The following is a 26,101-nucleotide window of genomic DNA, read 5'->3' as shown; positions in this document are numbered from 1 at the left end:
CTATGGAGAAAACACAGTAACAAGACCCAGTCAATCCCAAATAAAACAAGGCCTGTGCCCAAATGTACAAAGTTGCCCACTGTGGGGTGTCAGGAGCACCCACTCGGCTGTGTTACAGGTCTGTGTTCACACAAGAAGGCTGCTCTGGAATACAAGGTTCTCAGCCATGACCCTGTTCTTTGGGGGTGGGGGCTGTGCTCTGCCCCTCCCTCCTGAGGCTCTAGTCCCAACGCTCCTAAAAAGGAAGGTCTCCAATTCTCTCAATTTTTAGGAACAAAAAGTCTGAAAGCCCCCCCATCTGAAGTCAACACACCTGCACAAACAGTGGAATGGTATTGAGTCCTCGTATTACAATCCGGTTGTGAACATCCCGAGCGAGGATGTGGAGAGCTCCGGTACACCCTTCCACGATCTCCTCCATGCGGACGCCCTCCTAGGAAAAAAGCCATCAACAAGCTGGCATTCTCTGAGCAGCAGTCACTATAGTCACACAGTCTCCTAAGGTCCTCAGAGCTAGCCCAGTGCTCAGGATGGAGGGTTCCCGCATACTGAGTATCATTCTGATGGCAGCAGGCCTTCTCCCTGCACGGGGCCAGCAGTCCTTCTGTGCTCTGTGGCTTCTAGATCTGCAGGTTCAACTAACCACAGACTGATCCAATGCAGCAGCAGGAAAGCCTGTACCTGTGCCAAGAGCAGTCTGCCTCGAGCAACTCATTCTCTCTCTTTATGCACCTACAGGGTTAGCATGACCCAAGGGCAAACATGGGCACAATGTAAATACCAAGAAGTTTTGCACAGGAGACTTGAGCTTCTGCAGATACAAACGCACAGACATTGAGGGACAACGAGTGTTCAGCTTTCCTGTCCTTTAAACTCCTAAGCCAGCACGCTCACTGCATGGAAGAGTACAACCACGCTGGATACGCCGTAGTGATAACGTGGGTCACCCCTGATGGCTCTTTCCTTGTGCCCCTCTATTTTTTCACATGTGTCTGGTGACAACTTTACTCCAGGAGAATGGCCACTGCTGGCATCTCCCAAGCCTACTCAGGCAGCACTGTGCCGAGTACACTTTCTTCCTAACCCAGGACTGCGACTTTTATAGTCACCTAGATTTCTGTGAGAGCACAGAAGTTTCCTTAGACTGTAGGTGGCACCTTAATTATGAGGCCATCCTATGGAGAAAGCAAATCCCCAGAACTGCCAGTATGGGTTCTAAAACCTATTGTGGCAGGCTTCCTCCTCTCCATATTCTGATGTGGGAGGAAGAAACTGACAGAGTTGGATTCAAATATGACTGTGGCAGATTCCCTACACGGGCACAGGCATTCAAGGCCTAATCCCCGCGTTCCCCTTTTAAGGGTGACCAGGGAACCCCCAGAGCTTATGCCACACCTCTCTTTTCTCTGGAAACCAATGAAATGGGTCAGGTATTTTTCAGTTGTTAGTGGCTCTTCAGGGTGGGGGTGGAGGCAGCATATGTATATTATGTATTTACACACACACACCTCCAAACAACCAAGTGTCATGAAGATTTACCTACCACAAACTGCTGCTGTGTTCCACCCATGGAGGTGCGCCGCTGGGTGTCCTGATGAGCTCGAACAAGCAGCTGAACTAGTCGTGGAATGGCACCCTGCTCCCGCAAAGGTGCGTGATTCGCTGGGCAAAGGGCAAGGTTTCGAATCAATCCAACAGTCGCCTACACAAAGGGAGAATTGGTGTACAACATAACCACATCACAGGCAGCACTGAGTACACAAACACTTGGGAATCCCACCACCCTGCTCTACTCTGAGCCAACCATGCCAACAGGCAATCCCAAGTTAAAACCCCTATGCCCAGCAGTGCAGACAGGTTACCTTGATCAAAGGCCAGTGGGACGGTGGGTGCAGGAGCTTAACCACCACAGGTAGCCCATAATGAAGACGGACAGCATTCTGGGCCATCTCAGCTTCCTGATGCCGGCTGGTCAGATGACGAAGGGCACAGATGGCAGGCTCAGTAATGTCCTCCCTGTCACCAGCACGAAGGACAGTACGCACAAGAGCCTCTATGCCACCCACTTGGCACACCATCATCTTGTTTTTGTAATTATTGCAAGTGAGGTTAGAAAGAATTCCAGCAGCACAGGTGACCACATTTATGTCATCTGAGCCCAGAAGCTGCACTAGAGTCCCAAGGAGACCTTCCATCCCTTCCTGTGGAGATAAAAACATGCTGAGTTCAGGGCTCATGGAGACCCGAGCACCAAGGTAGCAGTGTCTGCACAACGTACCTGTTTAGTTGCAGCATCTGAAAGATTTCTAAGAGTCCAAAGACAGTTCTGAACAAGTCGCTGACTCGGATCTGTCAGGTGAAGTCCTAGTGCCTGCATCCCACCTATAAAGTTAGACAAGGCAATGGCTCTCAGCTAGGTGTGCCTGTCAGCCCTTACAGAAACTGTCCCCTAAGGACTTTTTCCCACTCTACCTCACGAGTGACAACTTCTGTCAAAGAGCTGCTGTTTCCTTATATCTTTAATGGAAACAGCGTCACCATTTCTGTCTGTCACTTGTAGGTAACAACACCCCCACCAGCTCCTTTCCTTCATTCACCACTTTGAGAACAGCCCTCAGCAGCAGGCTCGGTTCTGAGCTGCAGATGGAGCAGTGCACAGAGGCCATGGCCGGCAGTCACGAACAGTATGCTCCAGAAGAAAGCACTGCAATCCCCAACAGTCACTGAGTCGCTATCAAGTCTTGACGCACAAATGTAAAGACTCTGGGCTTGCACTACAGCAGCCCTAGACAATCAGGACAGCCCATAGAGAGTCACTTGAAACACAACCCAGGGTTCACGTTTCCTGTTTGGGTCTTTATCCTGACAACCCTTGCATAGCACCCACCTTCACCTGAAATCACTTCTGAACAATGAGACTGGTTCTCACCTCCTTGTCCATCTCCTCAAATCTGGCTAATACCTAGTTTACCTTTCCTCATGATAAAGATGCCTTCCTCACAGCTTCCCTAGCCCCGGGCAGTGACCTGTGTTGAGGCTGAAGCTCTGCCTTTCTTAAATGGCTGACCACTCTCCCCAAGACTTCCTCCCTTCCCTTTATACAACTATTAGCTCAGAAAGCGCATCTTGCCCCAGATGTTCATCACTACAGCTCGAGAGACTTCCAAGACACAGGCATTCTGAGCGAGTGGTAGAAGTCCCACCAGGCTACTGAGACACCCTCTCCTTTCCTGTCATAAACTCAGGCAACTTCTAGCTCTTAGCCTGGCTTTCCTGTCATTCTAATCTACCCTTTGAGCTGTCTGCTGATCTGTCATTCTGATTTTATTAACAAATTAGCAAACCCTGACAGTTCCACTTAACCTGCACAAGGCCAAAGTTCTTGCCAAAGGTGACTGCTGTTCCACGAGACCCAAGGACTTACATCTGCTGTGTCTCTAAAGCTAGGCCGTTTCCTCAGTTATCAACCTTGAGGACCTTTCAAATCTTCCCTCACCCAACCTTCCAAAGGGAGCCAAGCACTCTCTACACATGTAGCATCCAAGCAGCAGCAACAAAACACGCGTGTCATCCCTGTGCCACAGGGCCAGCAGCGCATCTACTGCGTATACTGCATTTAGGCCAGCACTCTGCGTCCTCTAAGATACAGCCCCCAATACTCCTCCTCCTATCCAGAGAGCATCTAACCTCTCTGTCTCACAGGGAAACAAGGTTGCTGTTCCTCCTGCCCACTGAGTCACCGTCCAGGCCTCCTCAGACACTGTCGTTGCTATGCACTGTTCACGTCTGTCCTAATACACAGCTCTGTTCTATTCCGAGACAAAGCCTTGCTAAGTATCCCAGGCAGTCCTAAAACTCTTGACCCTCTTGCCCCTGGCTGAGTGCTGCACTATATAGGCGCATCTCCACAAGACTGAGCACATGAACCAGTTCTCTACCGTGCTACAATATAGATGGTATAGGGTCAGATTACACTGCTTAGAGTATTTTAGGTGCTAAGTATATTCAAGATGAACAAATCTGAATAATTGGCTTCCATGCACATATTTCCAATTACTCCAGTACCTGTAGACTTTTATCAATCTACAAACACATGTTTGAACAAGTCTTAGAGTGTCTCTAGGAAAACTGACTGATACCTTTGCTTGTCTTTCCCAAGCCCATGGTCTCACTGTGAGCAGCTACCTCAGTAACCCCTCCACATCCAGAAGTGCCCCCACAGCAGACAAACGGGCGCTGCCCCACTGTGCTTCACCCTCAGCACTGCCTTCCACACACGGCCGCCATCCTCCTCCTCTCCACTCAGGGTCGACGGCCTACGCAGATGCTCTTAGGCACTACTGAAAGGAAGCCAGAGCTGCAAACTACTGCCTTGGCCAAGAGTACAAACCACGTATTGTCTTTTCTATCATCAAGTATACAACAACATAAATTACCGTATGCAAGTTGTCCCAATAAAATAAAAAAAAAAAAACAGAATAGCAAGAACCATTTTTTTTTTTTAAATCTTAGAACCTATGCTCACAGAGAACCAACAACAAATCACAAAAAAATTCAGTAACCCAAGGACAAGCAAATGCTGTTTTAAGCATGGACTTGGGTATTCCCCCAGGAAATAATCCAAGCACGTGTGTACTCACCGGCTTCTACAATAGCTGGCTTGTTGCTGGAGCAGACAGACAGCACCTTCAGCACTCTGCTTGTGGTCCACAGAAGCTTCTCATAGGTATACGTCCTCATTATATTTACTAAGGCTTGGGGTCCACCACTGGCCAGAATGATCAGCTAGAAAGATGTAAACCATTACTCATAACGTTCCAGAAATGCTGGTGAGCAGCCCCCTCACCAAGTTACTGTGCCATGTACAACTTTTAGCCAGCTCCATTCCAAGGACTCTAAGATCCAGTCTCAACCTGGCACATGGTTCCTCTGCTGCAGCACTCTGTGCAACCCAGGTTTGCCAACTTGGGCTGGGGAGACGGCTGCTCTTCAGAGGACCTGGGTTCAATTCCCAGCACCCACAACTGTCTGTTAAGTCCAGTTCCAGTGGACCTGACAGCCCCTCCCGAAGACATACATGCAGGCAAAACACCAATGCACATAAAATAAAAATAAATCACTAGAAAAAAAATACATCAATCTGGCTACCTCCCCACACTGAACATAAAGGAAAAGAACAGGACAAGCAACCATGTTTGCCTGTAGCAGTAGTGAAAGTTCTGTCAGAACAGCCAGTTGAAAATGGGCATTAAGAGCCCATAGCCTCTGATCTTGATCTTCATGCTGTGTACCTTCACAGGAACACTGCAGAATGACCACTCCCTCATCCTTCAGTCCTCTGCTCACTTCCACAAGCAGATTTTATTTCATACCCATGCTCATACTCTGTGCAACCCAGTTACATCTCCTGGACTTTGGTATGCCCAACAAAGCCTTGCAAGATCTACCCAGCCAATCTACATATAGTCTTATCCCCAAACTTTATCAAACAGTGTCTTCTTTCCTTTCTCGAGACAGGGTTTCTCTGTAGCTTTGGAGTCTGTCCTGGAACTTGCTCTTGTAGACTAGGCTGGCCTCGAACTCACAGAGATCCACCTTGCCTCTGCCTCCCGAGTGCTGGGGTCCTCCCTCCTTTTCAGGATTCTCACCTAGGAAACCCCCCACTTCCTTTCAGAGATCTCCACAAGGCCCTTCTGTGTTCCCAGCTCCTCTTTTCTAGTCGAGCTGGTGATTATTTCAAGGTACCTGCTGCCCAAGTGTAAGAACTCAGGAGGCCTGCTTCCTGTCCTTCAGTACACAACATAGCCACCGTACACAGAGATAGTTAATGTTACAGGAAATGGATGCACACAAACAGCAGGCACACAAGTCTGAGCGCCTGTGTGCTGACTCGGTGGCCCCGTGCTCTGTGACAACAGCTCTCATTACTTCACCTTGCTCTCTTGATTGCCGTAAGCTAAGATCTGCAGGCAGTCTGTTGTAATAGCCAAGAATTTCACGTTTGTTTTGTTGAGCAAAGCAACCATTTTCTGCAGCCCACCGGCTAGGCGCACAGCCATTTTAGCACCTTCCTGATGTAGAAGGAGGTTGTGCAGCGTTGTGATGGCGTAGAACAGTACGGAATCCACTGGTGATCTGAGAAGAGAGAGAACCTCTGTCAGCCACACTGGCACCCTTCTACTTCCTACCTCTAGTTCTACAGCCACACTTTCTTACCCAAGCATTTTCACCAGAGCAGGAATGCCTCCAGATTTAAAGATGGCCAACAAGCCCTCACGGTGGTGAGAAAGGTTGTGTAAAGTCCCAGCAGTACAACGAGCCGTTTCTACATCATTTGTGTTCTGCATGGTGCGTACAATAGCAGACACCATCTGAGGAGAGCGCATGATGGCGTGTCTGGAAGCTTCCTTTTTGGAAAGCTGATGGACCATAACAGCAGCCTTATTAACTACCACCTAGGGGACAGGGGTCAAGAAGCACCATTAGTTTCCAAAAACTGGCGTGGGGCAGTTTCTCTCAGAGTGAACGGGAAAGCAAACTGTGTAACTGCTTACCTGGTCTTCATCATTTAGCAGTTTTGTCAGCTCAGGAATTGCACGTGTGGCAAGTTCTGCGTCATCCTGATAGTTAATCAAATTAACAACTGCATGCTTCAGCATCTGTGACGGTTCAGCCAAGCGCTGGACATTAGTGGGATGAGCAGCGTCAAACTGTGTAGAAGGGATCTGCATGCCCTCGTCTAGTGTCTCAGGGAACATGGCAGCTCGTACCCTCTGAGCCCGAGTCATGGCGTACTGCCCATCAATATCTGGGAACGGTAAATGCACGTGAGCCGTCACTGTCCTCAGAGTGAGGCTGTGCCCCACCTTTCCTCCACTCTTCACTGTGCTCTGTCTAAGCCACCACACATCCGTGCTAAACACACAAAGGCTTTTTACCAGCTACTTGCTCTTGAGTGAAGGACTGGGAAAAGCCTTGCTCCCACTCATAGAGGACTTGGGAGGTGTCCACATCTTCTTCTTCAGGATTACCCTTGCCACTCAGGGAAGGCGCTGTGGTGGTGGCACCAGAATGGATCCCAGAATCTAGGTAGGACTGCTGTTGCCAGTGACTAACAGCAGCTTTTCTGTCTGGCTCCATGGCCATGTCCAGCTCCATCAGATCAGCTGTAAAAACAAAACATGTTAGTGTACTGAAAACGCCATCTGAATAAGACACCTGCAACAACAACCCACTGAAATACGTTTAGAAAGGCAGTCAAGGAGATCAGAATGACAGCCAGTATGTGTTCCATGACTCAACAGGGGGTGACCTAATGGCACTCAGGTTTAGAATCATCCACTCAGACTGGATTCCCAGGGTGGTCTGGCAAGCAGGTGCAAGGACGAGGAGCAGGGACTCCTAGGCAGACCTGCAGAGGCCATGAAGCAGCCCCCCAGTGCAGTGGCCTCAGCTCTGTGTGCAGAACAAACCTTGAGTAGCCATTGTCCACGCAGGAGTGTCACAGCAGCTGCACGCCAAACTTCAGATATCCTGGGGGGGGGGGGAGGGATCAATCATTAAAATTTAAGCTTGATTTTTAATTCAGGTGACTGAGATGTCTGCTACATGTGTTAGGCTATACCCCACCAACATAAACCAAAAGCCAACCTACTATGGGCTACACTGAGAACACAGGCTCTAAAGCCACAGCTATACCACCGACCTCCTGAGTGAAGGCTATGTCTCGGCAGAAACAACTGCAGACACACAAGGCACAAAGGAGAATGAAATGGTCATTCTCCAATGAAAGACAGCAAAAGGAACACGATTTAAGATCCAACTGCACTGCGAATTCCTGAAGGCTAAAGTTGCTCAGACAGCGCTGGGTGCCTATGGAGGCAGTGGAGTTTTTAAAAAACACCAAATTTTTATAGAATAAATCAGTTGTTTTTTTTCTGATAACACAATGATCAAAATTTATGCAATTTAAAAAGCAAAATTACTTTTCAAGCTACAGTTTGAAGCACAAATAGAAATACGCGTATCAATAAGATTTGTCTAAGCAATGACGTACACACCATGGCAACTGGTATGGCTGCCCCACGATCAACCGAGTGTAACATTTCCCACAGGTAAATTTTGATCTAAATTATGTCTGCATTTTGGTTTTACTGTACAATATTCAAGAAAAATACAGAATCACCAAGAATAAAATGGAAGCTTAAGGCTCATGGCCCCTAAGTACTCTATGAACAGATTTCCATCACCAATGTCTGTCCCAAGCAGGTTCACCTTGCACTAGAGCTAACGTAATGAGGACTTATAAATTAACACTGAGTGTGCAGAGGCACAGGCAGGAAGGACTCTTGGGGATGATTGCATTTTCAATTCATGCAGAGATGATTTTGAATGTTTAATTAATCTAAGTTGGAAACTTCACATTAGTGACCATTTTCTTTTCTCTAAAGAAGGAGACACACTGACTTTTCCCTTTGTCTTCCGAGAACTTTTTTACTCTGCAGCCCAGGCTGGCATTTCTTCTGCCTTGGCCTCTTGAGTACTGGGGCCACATCTGGGTTTCATCTTCTGAGGCTAAAGCGGGTAAACTCAAGTTGGACTTCATGCTCCAGAAAAAACTGATACTTAAGGTGTCAATAAGGGGGCCCTCTCCCTCAAGAATCTTGTACCCCACAGTGGTAACATACATCTTTAGTCCCAGCACTCGGGATGCAGAGGCAGGCAGATCTCTCTGAGTTTGAGGCCAGCCTAGTCTACAGAGTGAGTTCCAGGATACCCAGGCCTACACAAAAAAACTAACTTGAAAAACTAAAGGGGGAAAAAAATTCTTATACTCTAGGATGAGGGCACAGCCGTGTGGTGGGGCACAGCAACTTTTCAACCTGAGCCAACAAACAAGCCCACTCCTCAATGTGGAGAGATTTGTTCACCTGAGGTAGGGCTGCCAGCCCTCAGGAAGCTGCAGCCTTAATGCAGCCTTTCAGAGGGAGACTTGAACCCAGTCTATGACTAGCTCCTCAGCTGGCCAGCATAAACAGGCCTGGAGACCAGGCAGTGCCACTCCTCCAGGCTGTGCACCTGCCTGTTTGCTCGTCATGCTGCACAACCCACACCCCTCCTCTTGGGGAACCTGTGCTGATGCGGAGCACCGTTTATAATAATGTTACGGGGGAAAGTGAGTTCATGCTCTGAACTCACAGTACCTGCATATGCTGGAGTCCTGAGTACAACATACATTTAGCACAGAGTACTAGCACCTAAAAAATTACCCATGCACCATCTATGAAAACATCTTCCTCCTCACAGCAACCATGGAGAGGAAAAACAGGAGCAAAGGGGCGTCAGGTAAGTAGCAACCTGAAGGCTAAAGCCTTTTCTACAGACAGAAACAAAACTCGAAGAATTCTTAGCATTATCCACCAAAAGAAACTGATGAGTTCACCCTGCTCTGAGATGAGGAAAGTGGGGCAGCCTTGTCCCAAGGAAACTTTTCCTCATCAGAGACTTCAGGCCAAGGGCTGGCTCTCTTCCAGCACTCCCTGCCAATTATTAAGGAACCAACCTCAAGTTCCCGGTAATCAATGCTTTCTATCTGCCACTGTGGGAGACTCTTCAACATCAAAGGAAAGCACAAGAAAAGCAAACTCAGCAGAAACAGACAGTGCTCTTAAAAATGGGTAAGTCGATGCCATAAACAGTTTAACCTAATATCCCCATAAAACTTGGAACAACAACAACAAAAAAAAAAAATCAAGCTAAATATTAACCAAAGTTGCAAAATATTCCTAAAACACTGCATATAAAGACCTCAAATATAACAAAGAAAGGGTAATGGCAAGAATCACAAGACAATATAAGGAGAACCAGCCTAATCACCCAAGAAGGTGCTAGAGACCTCTGCAATGTCTGCAACTTCTGACGAGGTGCACGTGGGGCTCGCTGCTTCTCTTGCATCTTCCCACCCAGGCTAAGGAGCCTGCGTCCACATCTATCTCTGGTTTGTTTCTTTTTGCTACTTTACATTTCCAATTATCTAGTTCACCTGACTTTGAACTATCTATAAATGCCTCTTGTAGAAATAGTATAGATCTATGCTAAAATTATTTTCCAAGTTCCCATCAGGATAAAATTATTCACCTTGTAATGAATTATTATAACTGTGGATAACATCACCGCACAAAGCGTATACATTATAAAACCACAGTTTTAGCACGGGCAGTTCATGTCAACAACTCATTTTTCACAAACAGTTACTAGAACAAACCCAGTGAATTGAAGAAAATGCTGCTCTGATTCTAGAGCCATAACCTTTGCTCATCTTCAGGACTCAGAGATCTTTAGTAAAATGTGCACATCTGAGAGCACCAGTCCCGCACTGAAGTCACAGCTCCAGTTCCCTCTCTGCTCATCCTCTTTGGCTCTATATTCTAGAAGGAATCTTCCTCAAGTGCCCTGAATGAAATGTCCTGAACTATAGCACACAAATGGCTAAAAAACAAAAAGATTGACAAGAAGATCAGGCTATCATCACCAATGACTGTAGACACCCCCAGCCACAGTGATATGCTCAGTGTTTCTTTGGCCAGTTCTGTAACATTAATCCTGCAGTTAATGATGACACTTTGTATTATATAAAATTTATTGCTAAGTATTTTTTTCCAAATAAAAATCCCGCACGTCAACCATTGTAAAACTTCAGTGAGCTGGGTGGTGGTGGTGCACACCTTTAATTCAAGCACTCAGGAGGCATTGGCAGGCGGATCTCTGAGTTGGAGGTTAGCCCGGTCCACAGAGTGAGTTCCAGGGCAGTCAAGGATATACAGACAAACCATATCTCAAAAAAACAAAACAAAACAAACAAAAACAAATCAAAAACTGCAGTGAATGATCATAGTAGAATCATGGCTCCAATTCTTGAATATTTAGTTAGTCCTTCCTCACTTGCCTGTTATACCAGGACACAATAAACATCTTAACATAGAAGAAATTTTCTTAACTAATTCTAATGACAGAAATGTAGTGGCACCGTGGATTTTTTTTTTAAAGGATAAAAGGACATTTAAGCCTTTTTGATTAATTATCAATTATTATTGATTATCAATCAACATGGCTCCAAAACCAGACAGAATATAAGCTAATACCAAGTCCACCGGAGGCAGCTTAAAAGCTGTCCACTTACCAAGGCCCTGTCATGATCAACTGAGGTCCCAGCCTGCTCTAGCAGTTATCCCTGCCTACTCACCCAGCCCTGCAGCGCTGCTACAGGGTACCGTAGCTCAGGTTGTTTGGTTGAAACCTAAACTCTTGTTCTGTCTTGTCTGCACTACAAGTCTGCGTTGTCAGGTTTCTAATGTGGCACACTCTATTTTTACGAAGAACACATATGTACTATACCTAAGAAGTTTTTTGAATACACACATTTAGGATGGCTGTTCATATACTTCAACTTTACAACTCTTAACTTTGCATTTATTGTCAGCGTCACCAATGAGTACAAGATACCTAGCCCTTAAGACCATAAAAAATGCCAAATGGTCTTTTACAGACATCACCAAGAGAATGTTATTATTAAAAAAGCAGATATGGGCAGGCAAGATGGCTCAGTAGATAAAGGTACTTGCCACCAAGCCCAGCAACCTGAGTTCCATCTCCAGGCCCACCAACTGACCTAAGTGCATCTCTGATGCCCATCACACAGACACAAATAAGAAAAAACATGCAATAAAATGCATTCTTTTAAAAACAGACACTAGCACAAGATGAAGCCAGTAAGCATTTCAGCATGGGGGCAGGGGACCCCCTGGAGTCCCAACTCAGAACTGAGGAGCAGCTGGTGAGTGCTGGGACAGGAACTGTGTTCCAAGGGCGGGCCCCACAGCAGCATCAACTGGACCTGTGGGTTATTAACAAAAAGAGGACATGATGTCTTGCTGTGGGATAACACTCTTGTACACTGTAAAGATCTGTCACTCATATTGGTTTAATGAAACACTGACTGGCAGGAGCCAGGCAGGAAGTCTAGGCGGGGCAACCAGACTAGGAGAATTCAGGAAGGGGCAAGGCAGAGTCAGTCACCAGTCAGATGCAGAAGAATCAAGAAGAGAATGCTGCACTGAGAAAAGGTACCAAGCCACGTGGCTACACATAGGCAAAAATTACAGGTTAAATTGTTAAGTTGTAAGAGCTAGTTAATAATAAGCCTAAGCTAACAGGCCAAACAGGTTATAATATAAGCCTCCGTGTTTCTTTGGGACTGGGTGGGACAGAAACCTCTGTCTACAAAGTCTGGAAGGCTCTGGGGTGGCAGGTAGGCCGAGAAGGAGTAAAGGCAAGGACTGTGGGCTGAATACGATCTAAGTACATCATATACGTGTGAAATTCTCAACTAACAAAAATAACTTAAGCATCCTTTCCCTCCAGCTTTCAAGTACTTAATAGCATAAGCAAAGTCATCGCATGCACACGTCACAAGGTAGGCTTCATTCACCATCGGTACACACTATGACTCCAAGCAATGTTTCCAGGGCGTGCGCAGAGTGTGAAGGCTGCATACCAGCTGCTTCAGCAAGGACAGAGAGAGTACAGTGCCAATTCTTCAGCAGGCTTTAAGTTTCCATTTTAAAAATCAGATACAGTAAACCTTTGTCAGTTGCAAAATGCTTATTAATCAGAGTAGTAAGCACACGGGTGCTGTCATAGTATTCTCTATACCTTACATAAAACTATATGCAAAAACTAGCTATTAATATTTTAAATAAAAATTAAAGCCCAATCTCTGTACTTCTAAACTTTTAGAAGTCTTAAAATAGTGCCATCCTAAATGAAAATATCCAATTCTCCCAACTTTACAAGTGACTTGCATGCTTAGATTTGAGAACTCCCGGGCACTTCTATGACAATTAAGTGGGTTTTATAATCTAGTAAAGACTGAACAGAAAACTCAGCCTCAATGAAATAAAAGTGACTATTACAATTATATGCAAAAATTTTCCTTCAGAACAGAAATAGTGTAATTATGAGTCAATTCATGACAGCATCAAGAAAAAGAAAACATGCAGGGAAGTGCACAGAAGTCTGTTTTCTGACTAGAAAAAGTACACGCCAGCTCTCTCTGATCTGGTTAGTTCAATGTACTCAAAACAAATTCTACTCTGCTTTCTTTAAATAAAATTGCTTTACCTAACTCCTGAAGCTGATGTAGCAAAGCCACAGCTAGGGTTTCCTCAGGCTTTGCATGCTTACATTTCTGCAGCACTAACTATTGGTTCTCATCTTCCTATGAACAAGACTATAGCAAAAGCAAACAATGCCCAAACAGAAATGAAGAGCAGGTCTTCTAGCCAGAAAGAGCTGGATGACCTTACAAGACACTAGGAAAACTGGCCTGTCATTCTAAAAGCCACCTTCACCACACCACACCCACATTCCATCAAACACCATTCAAAAGTAAAACTCAAACTACAGCAGTTAGCAAGCGTGGGCTAAAACTGAAGCTTTAACAGAAAGCATAAAGGATGTGTGCACACCCCCATACATATACACATAAAGGATGTGTGCACACCCTCATACATATACACATTCTAGTTAAAATTCTGGGCAGTGTACCTCTACCTATATTGTAATTTTAAAAATAGCATACTGGAAACATGATTAAAGGCAAAAATCCATAGCACACAAAAACAGGAAAAATGAATCCTTACAAAATACACTGGAAAGAAGAACAAGAACCAGTATTTCAAAGAAACAGTGGCGTGAGCAGTGAGGACAGGAGCCCACAGGGAAGGCCTACACCAGAGCAGTCCCGGAGCTCCCCCATCTATCATTTACACCTTTTAAGTGAGAGCCTCATTTGTTAATGCTAAAGGACTTATCAGAGGCATTCCACCTGTGCAGTGGAACAGAAAACCCGTAAACTGCATCGACAAAACTGAATAAATAATAATCTATGTGACATGGACTAGATAGTAACCTTTTATTACTGGTGTTACATCATCAATGAGTCTTGCAAATCAAGGTCATATAGCTAGTAACACCTCTATTTCTTTATTCAAGGATGCTTTCAGACAATATTTTTGACCATGTTTCTCCCCTTCCCCACTCTTCCCTACCTAACAAGAGAAGTGAGAAGACTCTAAGAAATGCAGTCTCGGGCTAGAGAGATGGCTCAGTGGTTAAGAGCATTGCCTGTTCTTCCAAAGATCCTGAGTTCAATTCCCAGCAACCACATGGTGGCTCACAACCATCTGTAATGAGGTCTGGTGCCCTCTTCTGGCCTGCAGGCATACCCACAGATAGAATACTGTATACATAATAAATATTTTTTTTAAAAAAGAAATGCAGTCTCCACAGTGTGGAGTCAGGGAGGCTTCCTAAGGCAGAGGAGGGCAGGGCAGAGCCCTCAAAGTGGATAAACAATTCTTAGAATATGCTTGGTATGAAAATGGTACTAAATAGTGACCAATTTAACACAGGCAGAGATCCGTGAGCAGCCTGGGGATCAATAAAGATGCAGAATAAAATTCAAAGTGAACCAGGAACCACTGAGCCGTGAGTCAGAATTTCCCAAGTTCCTAGGGGCTGGGAGTCAGGAAGCCTAGCTGAGCACATGGCAACCCACCACCCGATGTTCACCACTCTCTCCACCCCAGAGCTCACAGGCCAGGGGAGACACAGGACAGAAAAGAAAGCAGGTAGACCAGGAAAGTGGTCGCTGTGCCCAGTCAAAACTGAACTTCGCACACAACTAACACAGTCATTAAAGAATCAAAGATTATCCCACCAATTCTTTCAACATTTCAACAATTATCAACAATATTATTATGTTTTGCATATGACCTGCAGAATCAAGGCAGACCAATTTAAAACAGTGTCTTACGTGTGTGCACACGGAGTAACATTAAGTAGAATAAAATACTTGTCTAATAAATTCTTGCTAGCTAAGTGCTGAAATACAGTATTAAAAGCCTAAGAGCAAGCAACCTACCAGATTCTGTGTAGATGCAGAAACCACTCTCTACTATCATGCTTCAAAAGGCAAAACTGCTAAAAAGGAAGTAAAAACTGTATTCTCTCTTGAGGGGAATCATCCTATTGATGTAACCAAGGACGGCCTTGAACTTTATGAGCTTCCCAAGTAATGAACTACTTCTTTCTTTTCAATCCTGGTCTGTCTGTAGCCTGAGGTAAGTGTTCAGCCTTGTCAATTCAATCCTACTTCCTGCTTCTCCAGAGTTATACTGGTCAAGTCAAGTGAATGAATATAGGGTCAGAACTTCAGATCAAGTAATCCTAAATCACACCCGATTTCTTTGACACTAACTACAGCTGGTATCTATGGTCCAATGTTCCTTGGCGGTTCCATACTCCACTACGTGGCTCTAAACATGCCCAAGAAAGAGAATTCTGCATCCCAAGTTGCCACCACATTCAGACACAGGCAGAAGTCAGTGGCAGGACTCCAGAAGTAAGGAAATGTTTTCCTTCCCCCGTTTAAGAGAAATCTCCCTCCCTCCCCAGCACTTGTTACAAGTTTCTCTTCCCCATCAAACCAATCAGAACTCTGGTTGCATGTACTCAGGGATCACTGAAGCATCACCTTCAGTTCCTAATCTAAGTCTGCAAAGTGCTCAGCATATATTAAGCGCAAATATTTGATGGGCTAACACGCTTATCAAAAAATAAAAATGCTGCAGTCTCACTACTCGACCCGCTACTTTGTGAACCACACTAGATAGTCCCACCACGGAGGTGGCTGTGCAGCCAACTTCACTTCCCACCTTGCACTTTGCACACGTCACAAGACGCTGTACTTCTGGTCTGGGTCCAGACAACACTGTTATTCAGCTCCAGCCTCGCAAAACAGGAGCAAGCAGGAGGCACATGCTCTTCCCAAAGACAACAGCAAGTGAATTATCTTTTGATTAAACAAAGCTAAAACATGAAGAAATTAACAGAAAATTTTTAATTTTAAGTTGCTTAACAGGTTACTAAAAAGGTCATCTCTTAGTTGTTTTCATGTGAACTTTCAAAGAAGGTTGTGTGAACAACGGGACAAAATGATCTATGAAAGCCATAGCTTTATTTGTGAAGAAATATTTCACTAGGCCATCAAGACCAGTACATGAGAAAAAAGAATTGCGGTCCGATATATTTAAGACTTTTCAACTCCCTTTAGACGGCAGACTTGCAAGTGTGTCCAAGTGTCCCCACTCTTGTGCGTGCTAACAAAGAACTGCCATAGCCAGGAGGAGCTAACACAGTGCCCTGACATGGCACTATTTTAAAGTATCACATGGAATATTGGTGTTCAAACTCTTAAGGAATAGTAAACACAAACCCCAGAGTACAAACTTCACAGATAACATTAGGTAGCAATAATCAAGGTTAAAGGCACAGAAAGGACCCAAGAAAGGAATGAAGAATGACCCTAGCACTAGACCCAGGCAGCAGCTGCTCCCCTGCCAACAGCCTCATCAAGCCATGCGAGGTTTCACGGTCTGGTCCGCTTCCAGAATAGCAAGCCTTACAGCTGTGAAGGTTCCTGATATTTAGAGTATTACAGAGATACAAGATTTTACTGAGAATGCAAATGCATTTTATTATTTTGATAAAAAGAACTTCAAGGAATGGCCCCCCATCTTTGTTTGTGAGCCCCCAAACACACCAGTAAATGAGTCATTCGTTACCTGGAGCTACATATAAATACCCCACTGGTGTTTTATTTTCTCAATTTGCTAAATTGTTATGTAAAAGGAACAACAGTTCCAAGACACAAACTTCACAAATTTAGCATACAGATTCCCTTCATTTATTTAGCAACCATTTCAGCAGCCACCACACGCTAGAATGCTAACAGGTTCTGGGGATGGTCCCACTCAAGAGCTGCCAGCAGCAGACTGAAGGGTGGCCTTGACGCTGGGACCAGGACTCAGGAAAAAGGCAGCACGAAGGAAAACTCATTGACCTGTGGACCACCCAGCTCACACAGGACAGGGCTCCAACACCCTTTAAGAACCACACTGTGAGCTCAGTGGTTTCATCTGAAAAGAGAAGGTGGAATGCGCAAAGCGAGGCTGACCACAGCTCATCACAGACTGTTCTCCAGCCCTCAGCAGGCTTGTTTGCTGGACAAATGGTCTCATAGTTTTCTTCTTTTAGACAGGGTCTCACTGTGTAACCAAGAGCTTACTTATGTAGCCTGGCTTGCCTGTGCCCTTGTCCCCACCCCAGGTGCTGGTTCTCAGCATCGTGACAGAGCAGCTTATTCTTGCTATAACTGGAAACCCTGTAAGAAAGAAGAGACAGCACCAAGCAGGTACAGCAGTGGACCAGGGCACTGCAGCAGCAAGACAGGCACAGGGCTCTGTCAGAGGAAGGATGAGGTCTAGAGCTCCAGCAATGGTCCCATCTAAAGCTGCTACCTGTGGCTATGGGTACTGAAGCCTACATCTGAAGACTCTAGTTTTTCAGTCTGCAGCCACACTGTGGCAGCTAAAGCTGCTAAGACAACACAAACACCATCCCTGTACCACAGGTCACACTCTATAGTGCGATCCTAGAAGCAAGAAAACACAAATGCTGACCGACCAACAAGACCAAGACTAAAGCACAGCCACTGTCTGATCTTAAGCAAGAGCCAAGGTAGTGTGAATGGGACAGGGGCTGACAGTGTGCGTTATGCACAGACCTCACATCTGTGAGGAGCACCTAGATGTAAAAGGGGGGAGGGTAAATCCACAAGTCCCTGTGACTTACACAAAACAGAAGGGCCTGTAAGGGGGAAAACAAAGCAGTACGTACTGCCTTACAGGCCATTATCAAACCAAATAAGGGAGGGTGATATAGAATTTTTTTTCAGAAGAGGGTAAACAATGAGAAGGATTTGACATCAACCTGAATGAGACTCGAGGCAGACAAGCGTGATCCGCACAGGAACCTAAGTTACTGCTGACCTGAGCTAAAGTCCCGGTCTGTGCACAGGAGTGGCACCACCCCTGCTGCAGCACTGCATGCACTGAGGGAACACAGGATATAGGATATCCAGCAGGGGAAGCTAAAAGGCCTTCACACCGTGAAAGCCAAGACTGAGGTGGCGTGACTACACCAAGAAAATGAATCAATGCTGGATATAGTACAGAAAAGGGACAAGATTTGGAGAGATTTAGACACACTATGAAAGGAAGAGAGGAAAAGCCGCAGTTACAACCCAGTAAGTTGGGGTCAGTTCCCAATTCACTGCTTAGGCTGCTTCTTATAAATGCACCATGGTGGAAACCGAGGCGTACGACTGCAAATCACAGTATCTATTTAAGCCGGTCAGTGAGCATGAACTAAACAGGGAGGCTCAAGGACTAACCCTTCAGCTCAGCCACACCATCACAGGTCAGAGATGAGGGCAAGAGCCAAGGGTTGCCAGTCAAGGATGGAGAAAGCTTGTCCAGGTGTGGCGAAAATCCCGCAAACAACTGCAGCAACTGGGGTAATGCTACAATAACTGAAAAGAGGCCCCAAATGTCTAACAAAGTATCACTAGGAGTGAAAAAGGAGGGGGACATAATGGTATAAAGCACAGCATGTCTATCTGTGGAGAGTAAGAGCCAGACAGGCCTTGGGAAGCACCGGAGTGCAGGACAGAGAATGGTGAACCCGTGTGCTTGCTCCGGCCACATCCAGAACAATTACCAGAGTTTATCCTAAGAAGAAGGTGAGAGGACAGTCACAGGGAGTCCATGGACGTTCTTCCAATTATTCATTACTCCCCCCAACCCTCACTGTATACAACTAATAAGGTAGTGGATTCCACAGCTGCCTCTAGTTGAGGAGAAAGTGCAGGTATCAAACAGTCTCTTCATAGAGCCATTAGAGAAATTTCACAGAGCAGCATGTGCTGGGATAGAATGGCAATAAGGAAAAACTCAGGACCCTTCAGCACCAGGGCAGAGCATTAGCCAAGCACCCCTTCAGAAGCTCTCCCTACTTCCTCAGCCTCCACAGTTGTAGGAGTACAAAAGTGAACCACCACTCTAGGCAAAAATCTGCTTCCACCGTTCACACCACCATTTTCTTAAAAATAACGTTGGCAGTGAACTCCAGGGCTTTACTGGGCAGCAGCACCACCATCTGGGCAGCCATTATTCGCCCTCCAAAGTACCTGCTGCTCTTCTGGTATTCCAGGACTTCCAACTGCAACTTCCAAGATGAGAAAAGGATCAGACCATGTCTGGAGCTCTGCATTAGGACTCACAATTAAAAGTAGATAATAAAGGTCTCTAGCAGGTCATTATCAGACATGGAATCACAAAGTGGCTGGGCTAAAATCCTAAATTAAAATAAGACATTAAACTTATCTATTTAAAAAGATAAATTAGCACACTGTCCTCTAATACATGCTTCTATTTCTGCATCTAAATGAACCTTATGGCATTTAATACTACATTTGATGTTGTACCGTCTTTCCACTGGTAAAAAAACAAAGTTTTACACAGCATTCATTTAAAAAATGCTTACGAAATCCTGTGATGTACTTCAGAATCTGAAGGCAAACTCAGCCCTACACCCTTGTCCCCCTAGTTCTGAAGTGCATGGCTCTTCACCTGCTTATTCTGTATTAAGGAAATGCTAGACACAGTTTGCAGCCACCACCCTGCAATGTAACCAGTTTATACTCCAACCTAAATTTAAGATCTTCAAACTGTACTCCCAAGGAACCTCGCAGTGAACTCCGTTCCTTACAATTTATGCAGCTGGTGCCCATAAGTACACGTTCATTTAGAGGTACGTACCATCCACCCCTTCAGCTACTGGAAAGCCTGTCCCCAACTCCAGCCTTTTTACTCTTCCTTCCCCTTCAGACCAACAGTCAAATTTGCTGACCACAGATAAGGTCTCTATGACATGAAGATTTAAGAACATACTCAGGGGTTATAAATCAGTTTTTAAAAACTGTTAAACATATCTGCTATACATCTGCTTTAATAATAAAATCAATCTAGAAATGGAGTTAAATTCAATCTCAAGAAAAACCAGAAGAAAAAATGGGAAATGCTTGAGACAGCTCTCACAGAATCTAGATCAGTGGTTCTCAACCTGTGGATTGCAACCTGAGTAGACCAATCCTTCCACAGGTCTCCTAAGACCATCAAAACACAGATATTTACACTACAATTCTAACAGCAGCAGCACTACTGTCCCGGTAGGAAGCGGAACATAACAGCTGATAACCAGAACTAGGGAAACTTCTGGAATGCCACAAGACACTGGCCAGGCAGTGTTGGTGCATGCAGTCCCAGCACCCCAGAACCTGTTCCAGGCCAACCTGTCTCAGGAAAGCAAACAAACCCTCTCCAGCAGCTCCACGAAGAAACACGGGCCCATGGGATGGGTTAGACACCTGGGACCGAGAGTTGAGGAAAGATGCGAAGGCCCATGGTACACAAAGTCACAGCTGCAGCACTGTATTCAGGAGGTATTTTGTTATGTTTTGAGATGGCCTCATTCTGGGCTCACAAGAATCCTTCCCCCTGCTGAGCTCAGCCTCCTGTGCTGGACTGTAGGCGGAGACAAAGCACGCTCTACATGATGCTTCTCAACACCAGCTCATTTTTTTTTAGTCCAGCCAGAACCTGCCATTTAAACAAAGACCACTTTACAAACTTGGAGTAAAAATCAGGCTAGCAGTAAAAGACCGAACCAATACAATTACTTTGCCCACCCAAACCAAATCACCAACACTAACGTACTACTAAATTAAACATACTCAGCTAACCTCCAGGTCAACACTGTTTCCACCTAAGTTTGAAATTAGCCTACTATTACATTCAGCTTGGCGGCTCGGGCTTCTAGTGAAACCAGGAAATGGTTTAAATAAGGTGAGTGGGGTGGACTTTGTCCAGCGTTTAGGAGCCTGACACACTGAGTCTGGAGACTGAAGACCACCATGAAGAGAACTGCTTCTCCAAGATCTATGACTCATTAGCCTGGAGAGCTGGCTAGGTTTCCAGTACCAGGCGTTTCTCTTCTTGTTGAACCAGTCTTAATTAAGACCAATGAGAGAGTTGCTGGTTACCCCAAAGTATGCAATTCCACTACTGAACCCCTAGGGCTTATCATGCAATGCTGGTCACTGTCGTGGTTCGAAGGCATCACAGCTGTGCAGAACTGCTGGCTGCCTCCCTCTTTTGTAAGCCTGTCCTCTGGGCCCTGGTCTGAAGTGCATGGCACCTTTAGCAGTAAGAACTTACCCTTCACCTCTTGGGAACAACCAAGGGTAATAGCAATAGGTGTATTTTTTCGGAATCTACTGGAGAGAGCAACAACTCAAAAGAGAGTTTCTCATGCCTAGTATTGGGTTTTTTGTTAGATAAGTCTTTGGCTCCAGATGAGAAAATTGCACATAAACTATATATGTGTATTTACATAATTATGTGTATTATACATTTTTAGGTAGATAGTTAACAGTACATGGACATGCTAAAGTATGTGGGGGGTAGACCAGGAGGCCTTAACCCTATACACAAGGGACTATAGGCAACTGACGAATGCTGACAGTAGGAGAGTCTTCCCTAGAGAAAAGCTCACCAATTAATTAGCCAATACCAAACAGGTATACCTGAAAACATTACACAGACTAAGCAGGTTGTAGTTAGGAATATATGTGTGCCTGTATGTGTATCTAACAATGAAAAAATAGTCCAGGAATTTCAGTGAGAGCAAGAGAGATATGGAGCAAGGAAGGGGAAAGAGAAACGAGACTTCAAAAATATAAAAGCAATTAACAAAAGTCACACTCAAATGCGACAATGCTCCCTGACAGCAAGAAACTGGAGTTCCAAAGGCTAAGTGGATCACCAGCTGTCTCTACACAATCGACACTATTTCACTTCAGCCAGATTCTGGAAAGCAAAATCCAAAAACAGAATCTAAACTCTCAAGAATCCTCCCTTGTAAACTGACCATTTCACTTCAAAAACCAATGCTTGTAACTAACCAGACTGATCTGAAACAGTATTTTCAGAAACAATGCTACTAAGAGAAGTGCTCACCTCTACCCCAGGAGCGGAGAGGAAGGTCTGAAGGTGCAGACAAGCCTTCCAGCCAACCAGTGCTGTCCTCAGCTCACAGGCAGGAACCAAACTCACCTTACAGCCGACAAATCCCGAAAGAGCTTCTTATGATTTTCTCCAGTAAATCAGCATTGTGGCCTTTACCCTCTTGAGCACTTGAGCCCTGGTTTCTCACACTGTAAGCGCAGCGCCCTTAACACTGCCGTACTGACTGCCTGTTCTCGCAGAGGGCCAGCCGTGCTCTCACGCCAGCCTCTTACCTGGGAGTCCTGCACAACTGTTCCCCCACAGAATCACCCACACAAACCTGTGGGAGGAAGTGGAAAAGCAACCTGCGTCCTGTCCACCGGAGGGCGCTCGACAGGACCACAAGCACTTCATGCCTCAACTGAAAACTGGGAAGAGACACCACAAGCAAGTTCAAAAAAGGTGGCTAGGCCCTAGGACAGCGTACTTCCTCTTTTAAAAGCCTTTCTCCCCAAGGAAGACTATATGCATTCTTCCAGAGTTCTACACTAGCAGATAAATCCAGGTTCCTAGTCAAGAGAAGCTCAGCCTTAAATACAAAGGAAACTTTCTTAGGTAAACAGGAAATAGAGACCTTTCTCCAGAGGATTAAGAACTTTTGATTCACTTTCAATTGACACAAATCACTTTTCCTTTTGTAAAACCACAAGTTGGTACTCATTTCACCCTGTTAGCTCATTATGGACGACACCCTCTGCCACCGTTGAACCTCGAGGCCTGACTGACTATTCTGCAAGCTGTATCCTCTCAGAGAGGGCAGAGGCTGCCTCCTCAGGCCTGGCACCAAAGCATCTGCTCTAAACACTGGTCGACAGAAAGGGGCCACGAAAGAAAGAAGTTACCATCTGTAAAAGGTTTTGAAGTTTATCAGGCAGGCATCCAACCGACCAGAAGCACACCTAGGCAGTCAGTGGACTGCCCAAACCACTCCCTCACCTAAGCACTGAGATTCTCATTCGACTCCATCTATGCTGCCCACTTCCCACCCCCAGTGTGCACAGGCTCTATCTCTGCCCTGCATTCACCACCAGCATCTCTGAGCACACGTTTAAGAAATGTGTCTCCTTGTCGCCCACCTTGGCGGTGGCATTCACAAAATGGTGCCGAAGCACAATTTCTATTTCCCCCTTCATTACAGCTGGGGACATTTAATACCCAATGTACACTCCTCAGGCCAGTGGTTCTCAACCTGGGGGGTCAAAGGACCCTTTCACAGGGATTGCCTAAGACCACCGGAAAACAGGTATTCACTACGATTCATAACAGTAGCAAAATTACAGTTAGGAAACAGCAACGAACTTTTCTGGTTGGGGCCACAACTGTAGTAAAGGGTCGCAGCATTAGGAAGGCTGAGAAGCGCTGCTCTCAACAAGTCTACCAGATAGTATTTCCTGACACCTGCGCCTGGTGAATCGCTTCCCTATTGGAGGCTGGTCCTCCGACTGGGAGGTCCAGAAGGACTCTGTCCCAGGCAAGCTAAGCATTCCAGACAGCCTGCTTCCTCAAGGACTTCTGCATGGGAGGGTCTGGCGCTAGCTACTCCTGGAGAAAGACCTTTGCAAGCTTCCTACTTCCCCGGCCACCAATTGTCCAGGCTCGGCCTTCAGGACAAAGGTTGTTAGATCGCAGAATGACTATCCCCAGCACGGTCATCAATGTTGTCTGATGCTTTAGAAAGGGCGCTCTCAAACCTGGGAGGCACTTCTTTTAAATTTGGGGATTTCTGAATATTTAAAGGTAAAAGTGAACTAAATGTAACAGCGGCCTTAATTAAAATAAAGTTTGGGCCCAACACATAGAAATACAAAATCCATAAGCCTAAGCGACGTTAAATAAGAAACCAACAGAGCAAGCTGTATTCCCTCATTGCCGGGACGAGGGAGTGCACCGAGACGGCTGCAAGCCACAAGTAAATAGCGAAATGGCTTCCTAAATCCCAGACAAAACGCTTCACAACTTGGCCATGTGAAAAACAGGAGGCAGACTTTCATCAAAGGCAAAGCAGCCGTCTCTCGAGCTTGCTGTCTGGTCTAAGCCACCATTATTCACGGCACAAAGCTCTCGTTTCACTAAAACCACTCCTCGATTTCCTCTCGCCGACCTCCGCATACCAGCGGCCCAGCCACTCTCCATTCAGCGCTCAGGCCCGGGGGGAGGGGAGCCCACAGATGTCTGGAGACCCGAGCCCGAGACAAAGCTGCCCCGCAGCCGGGCGGCGCAGCGGAGCGGGCCTGGGGCGCCCAACTCGAGAGCGTCCGTCCCAAGTCCGGTCCCCGAACACAACACTCGGAACGAGTCGGACCGCTCGCTCGCTCGCCCGCCCGCCCGCCCGCCCGCCCGCCCGGCCGGGCGGTCCGCGCCCAGGAAAAGCACACTTGGAGCGGACCCCGCACTAAGTGGCTCGCGTTCTGGCTACGGAGGAGCCCCCTCCCCCTACTCCCGGCTTTCGAATACTGCGCACCCCCCACCAAGAGTGGTCGTCGCTCGCCCACGATCACCCCCCATTCCCGCCAGGGTCTCGGCCCCGCCGCCACCGACCCCACGCAAGTCCAGGACGCGCCGTCCTCCGAGGACACGCTCCTGACGCCTCCCGCCCGCTGCACCCAAGAGTTTGGCGACTCCACGGCTTTAAAGTTGTTTGGATTCAAACTCACACAGTCAGGTCGTTGCGAGAAGAGAGAAAGAGATCTATCTATACGTCTCCACGGCGGAAGGAGGCGAAGCGCGCCAGTCCGGCGTCCCCTGTGCGCGGGGGCGGCCCGCACCCCAGTCGTCCGCGGGCCACGGAGGCGGAGCCCCCGCCCACTCCGCCCCCCCACCCCGCCCGTTGCAGCCCCAGCCGGGACGCGAACCGCGGTCCCCACCCCCCCACGGCGGCCAGCCGTCCATCCGGGCTCCCGGCGCGCGCCCGCCCACCCGCCCAGCCTCGGCCCCGGCCCCGCGCGCCCCCGCGGCCTCCCGCCGCCCACCCGGCCCGCGAAGTTTTCCGCTGGCGCGGTTCGAGCCGGCCGGCCGCGGCGCCGCACCTCAGGGCCGCCCGCGCGCTGCTCCCCCTGCGGCCGTGCGCTCGCCTTCGGCCTCCTCGAGCTGACGGCTCGGCGCCCACCGTGCTCCGTCTCCGCCTCCCCGGGCCGCCCGGCTGCGCAGGACACGAGCTGACGCGGCTGCCACCGAGCAAGGGCTTAAGATGGCGCCGCACAAGGAGCAATTTATAAGCGGCGAGGCACCGTGTATCCCACCGCCGCCGCCGGCCGCCGCTCAGCGCGGAGCGTTCCGCCGCGCGAGGACGAGGGGCGGGGCGAGGGCGGGGCGCGGAAAGTAGTCCCCGCCGGCCCTAGGCGCTCCGCGCATGCGCCGCCGGGAGGGGCCGGGCGGGGCGGGGCGGGGCGTCCCGACGCCGCTCCATTGAAAGCCGAAGGGACGCGCAGCGGGGCCGCCGTTGCGGGCAGGGAGGAGCGCGTTCCTGTAGAATGAGAGTTCGAGACCCGAGCCCGGCTCTTCCTCGCCCCCCCCCCCCACCCCGCGTTCCGGACGCCCCGGCCCCCCGAGCTGCAAGTCGACTCCACCACAATCCACTGTCTGCAGGAGTGTCCGCCCCCCACCCCCGCTTCCTGCTGTGCCTCCTGATCCCCGACAGGAATCCCATGGCCCCCACCCCAGGAAGCCATGCAGTCCCCATGAGTGTCTGTTGACAACATAGGACTAGATCAAGTGGTTCAGCAACAAGGCGCTGATCACCAGCTTGAGTCCTCGAAATCCCACCTTACCTGGACCCACTGGGCCGTGGGTACTTTTCCCCAGGGGCTGCAATTTTATTGTATTGTTTGAGAAACTCGTGCCTGTTGCTTCAAATTTTTCAAAACTAATTTTGTATCCTTGGAGAGCATTTTTTCTGAATCATGACAATAGCCTGAAGTTGTGTCTTCTCTTGGAACGGCCCCGTTGTTGCCTTGCCCTACTGGCGCTCGTCAAAACGAGCATTTGGGGTGGGTTGGCTGTCTCCAGTCTATTAT

The 26,101-nt window shown here is 47.3% G+C and overlaps 1 protein-coding gene across 2 annotated transcripts in view; it reads right to left on the bottom strand.

Moving 5' to 3' along the window:
• Nucleotides 1-25,333, bottom strand: part of Ctnnb1 (catenin beta 1) — a 28,118-nt gene extending 2,785 nt beyond the window's left edge. The window contains exons 1-11 of one of the 2 annotated variants that reach the window (XM_038321580.2): nt 25,115-25,333; nt 7,473-7,533; nt 6,939-7,166; nt 6,555-6,808; nt 6,217-6,455; nt 5,934-6,135; nt 4,641-4,785; nt 2,279-2,382; nt 1,863-2,201; nt 1,544-1,702; nt 314-433 (exon numbers count right to left, since the gene is read on the bottom strand). In XM_038321580.2, the coding sequence (XP_038177508.1) occupies nt 314-433; nt 1,544-1,702; nt 1,863-2,201; nt 2,279-2,382; nt 4,641-4,785; nt 5,934-6,135; nt 6,217-6,455; nt 6,555-6,808; nt 6,939-7,166; nt 7,473-7,485 (1,803 nt within the window). In that variant the 5' untranslated portion in view covers nt 7,486-7,533; nt 25,115-25,333. Of the gene's footprint in view, nt 1-313; nt 434-1,543; nt 1,703-1,862; nt 2,202-2,278; nt 2,383-4,640; nt 4,786-5,933; nt 6,136-6,216; nt 6,456-6,554; nt 6,809-6,938; nt 7,167-7,472; nt 7,534-24,742; nt 24,835-25,114 lie in introns of those variants that run through there. The other variant, XM_038321581.2, reaches the window with a different exon arrangement.
• Nucleotides 25,334-26,101: the final 768 nt, after the last annotated feature.

Source organism: Arvicola amphibius, chromosome 3 (assembly GCF_903992535.2).
Source record: "Arvicola amphibius chromosome 3, mArvAmp1.2, whole genome shotgun sequence".
Taxonomy (NCBI): Eukaryota; Metazoa; Chordata; class Mammalia; order Rodentia; family Cricetidae; genus Arvicola; species Arvicola amphibius.
The sequence above is the reverse complement of the archived record's forward strand: the minus strand, read 5'-3'. Positions and strand labels throughout refer to the sequence as shown.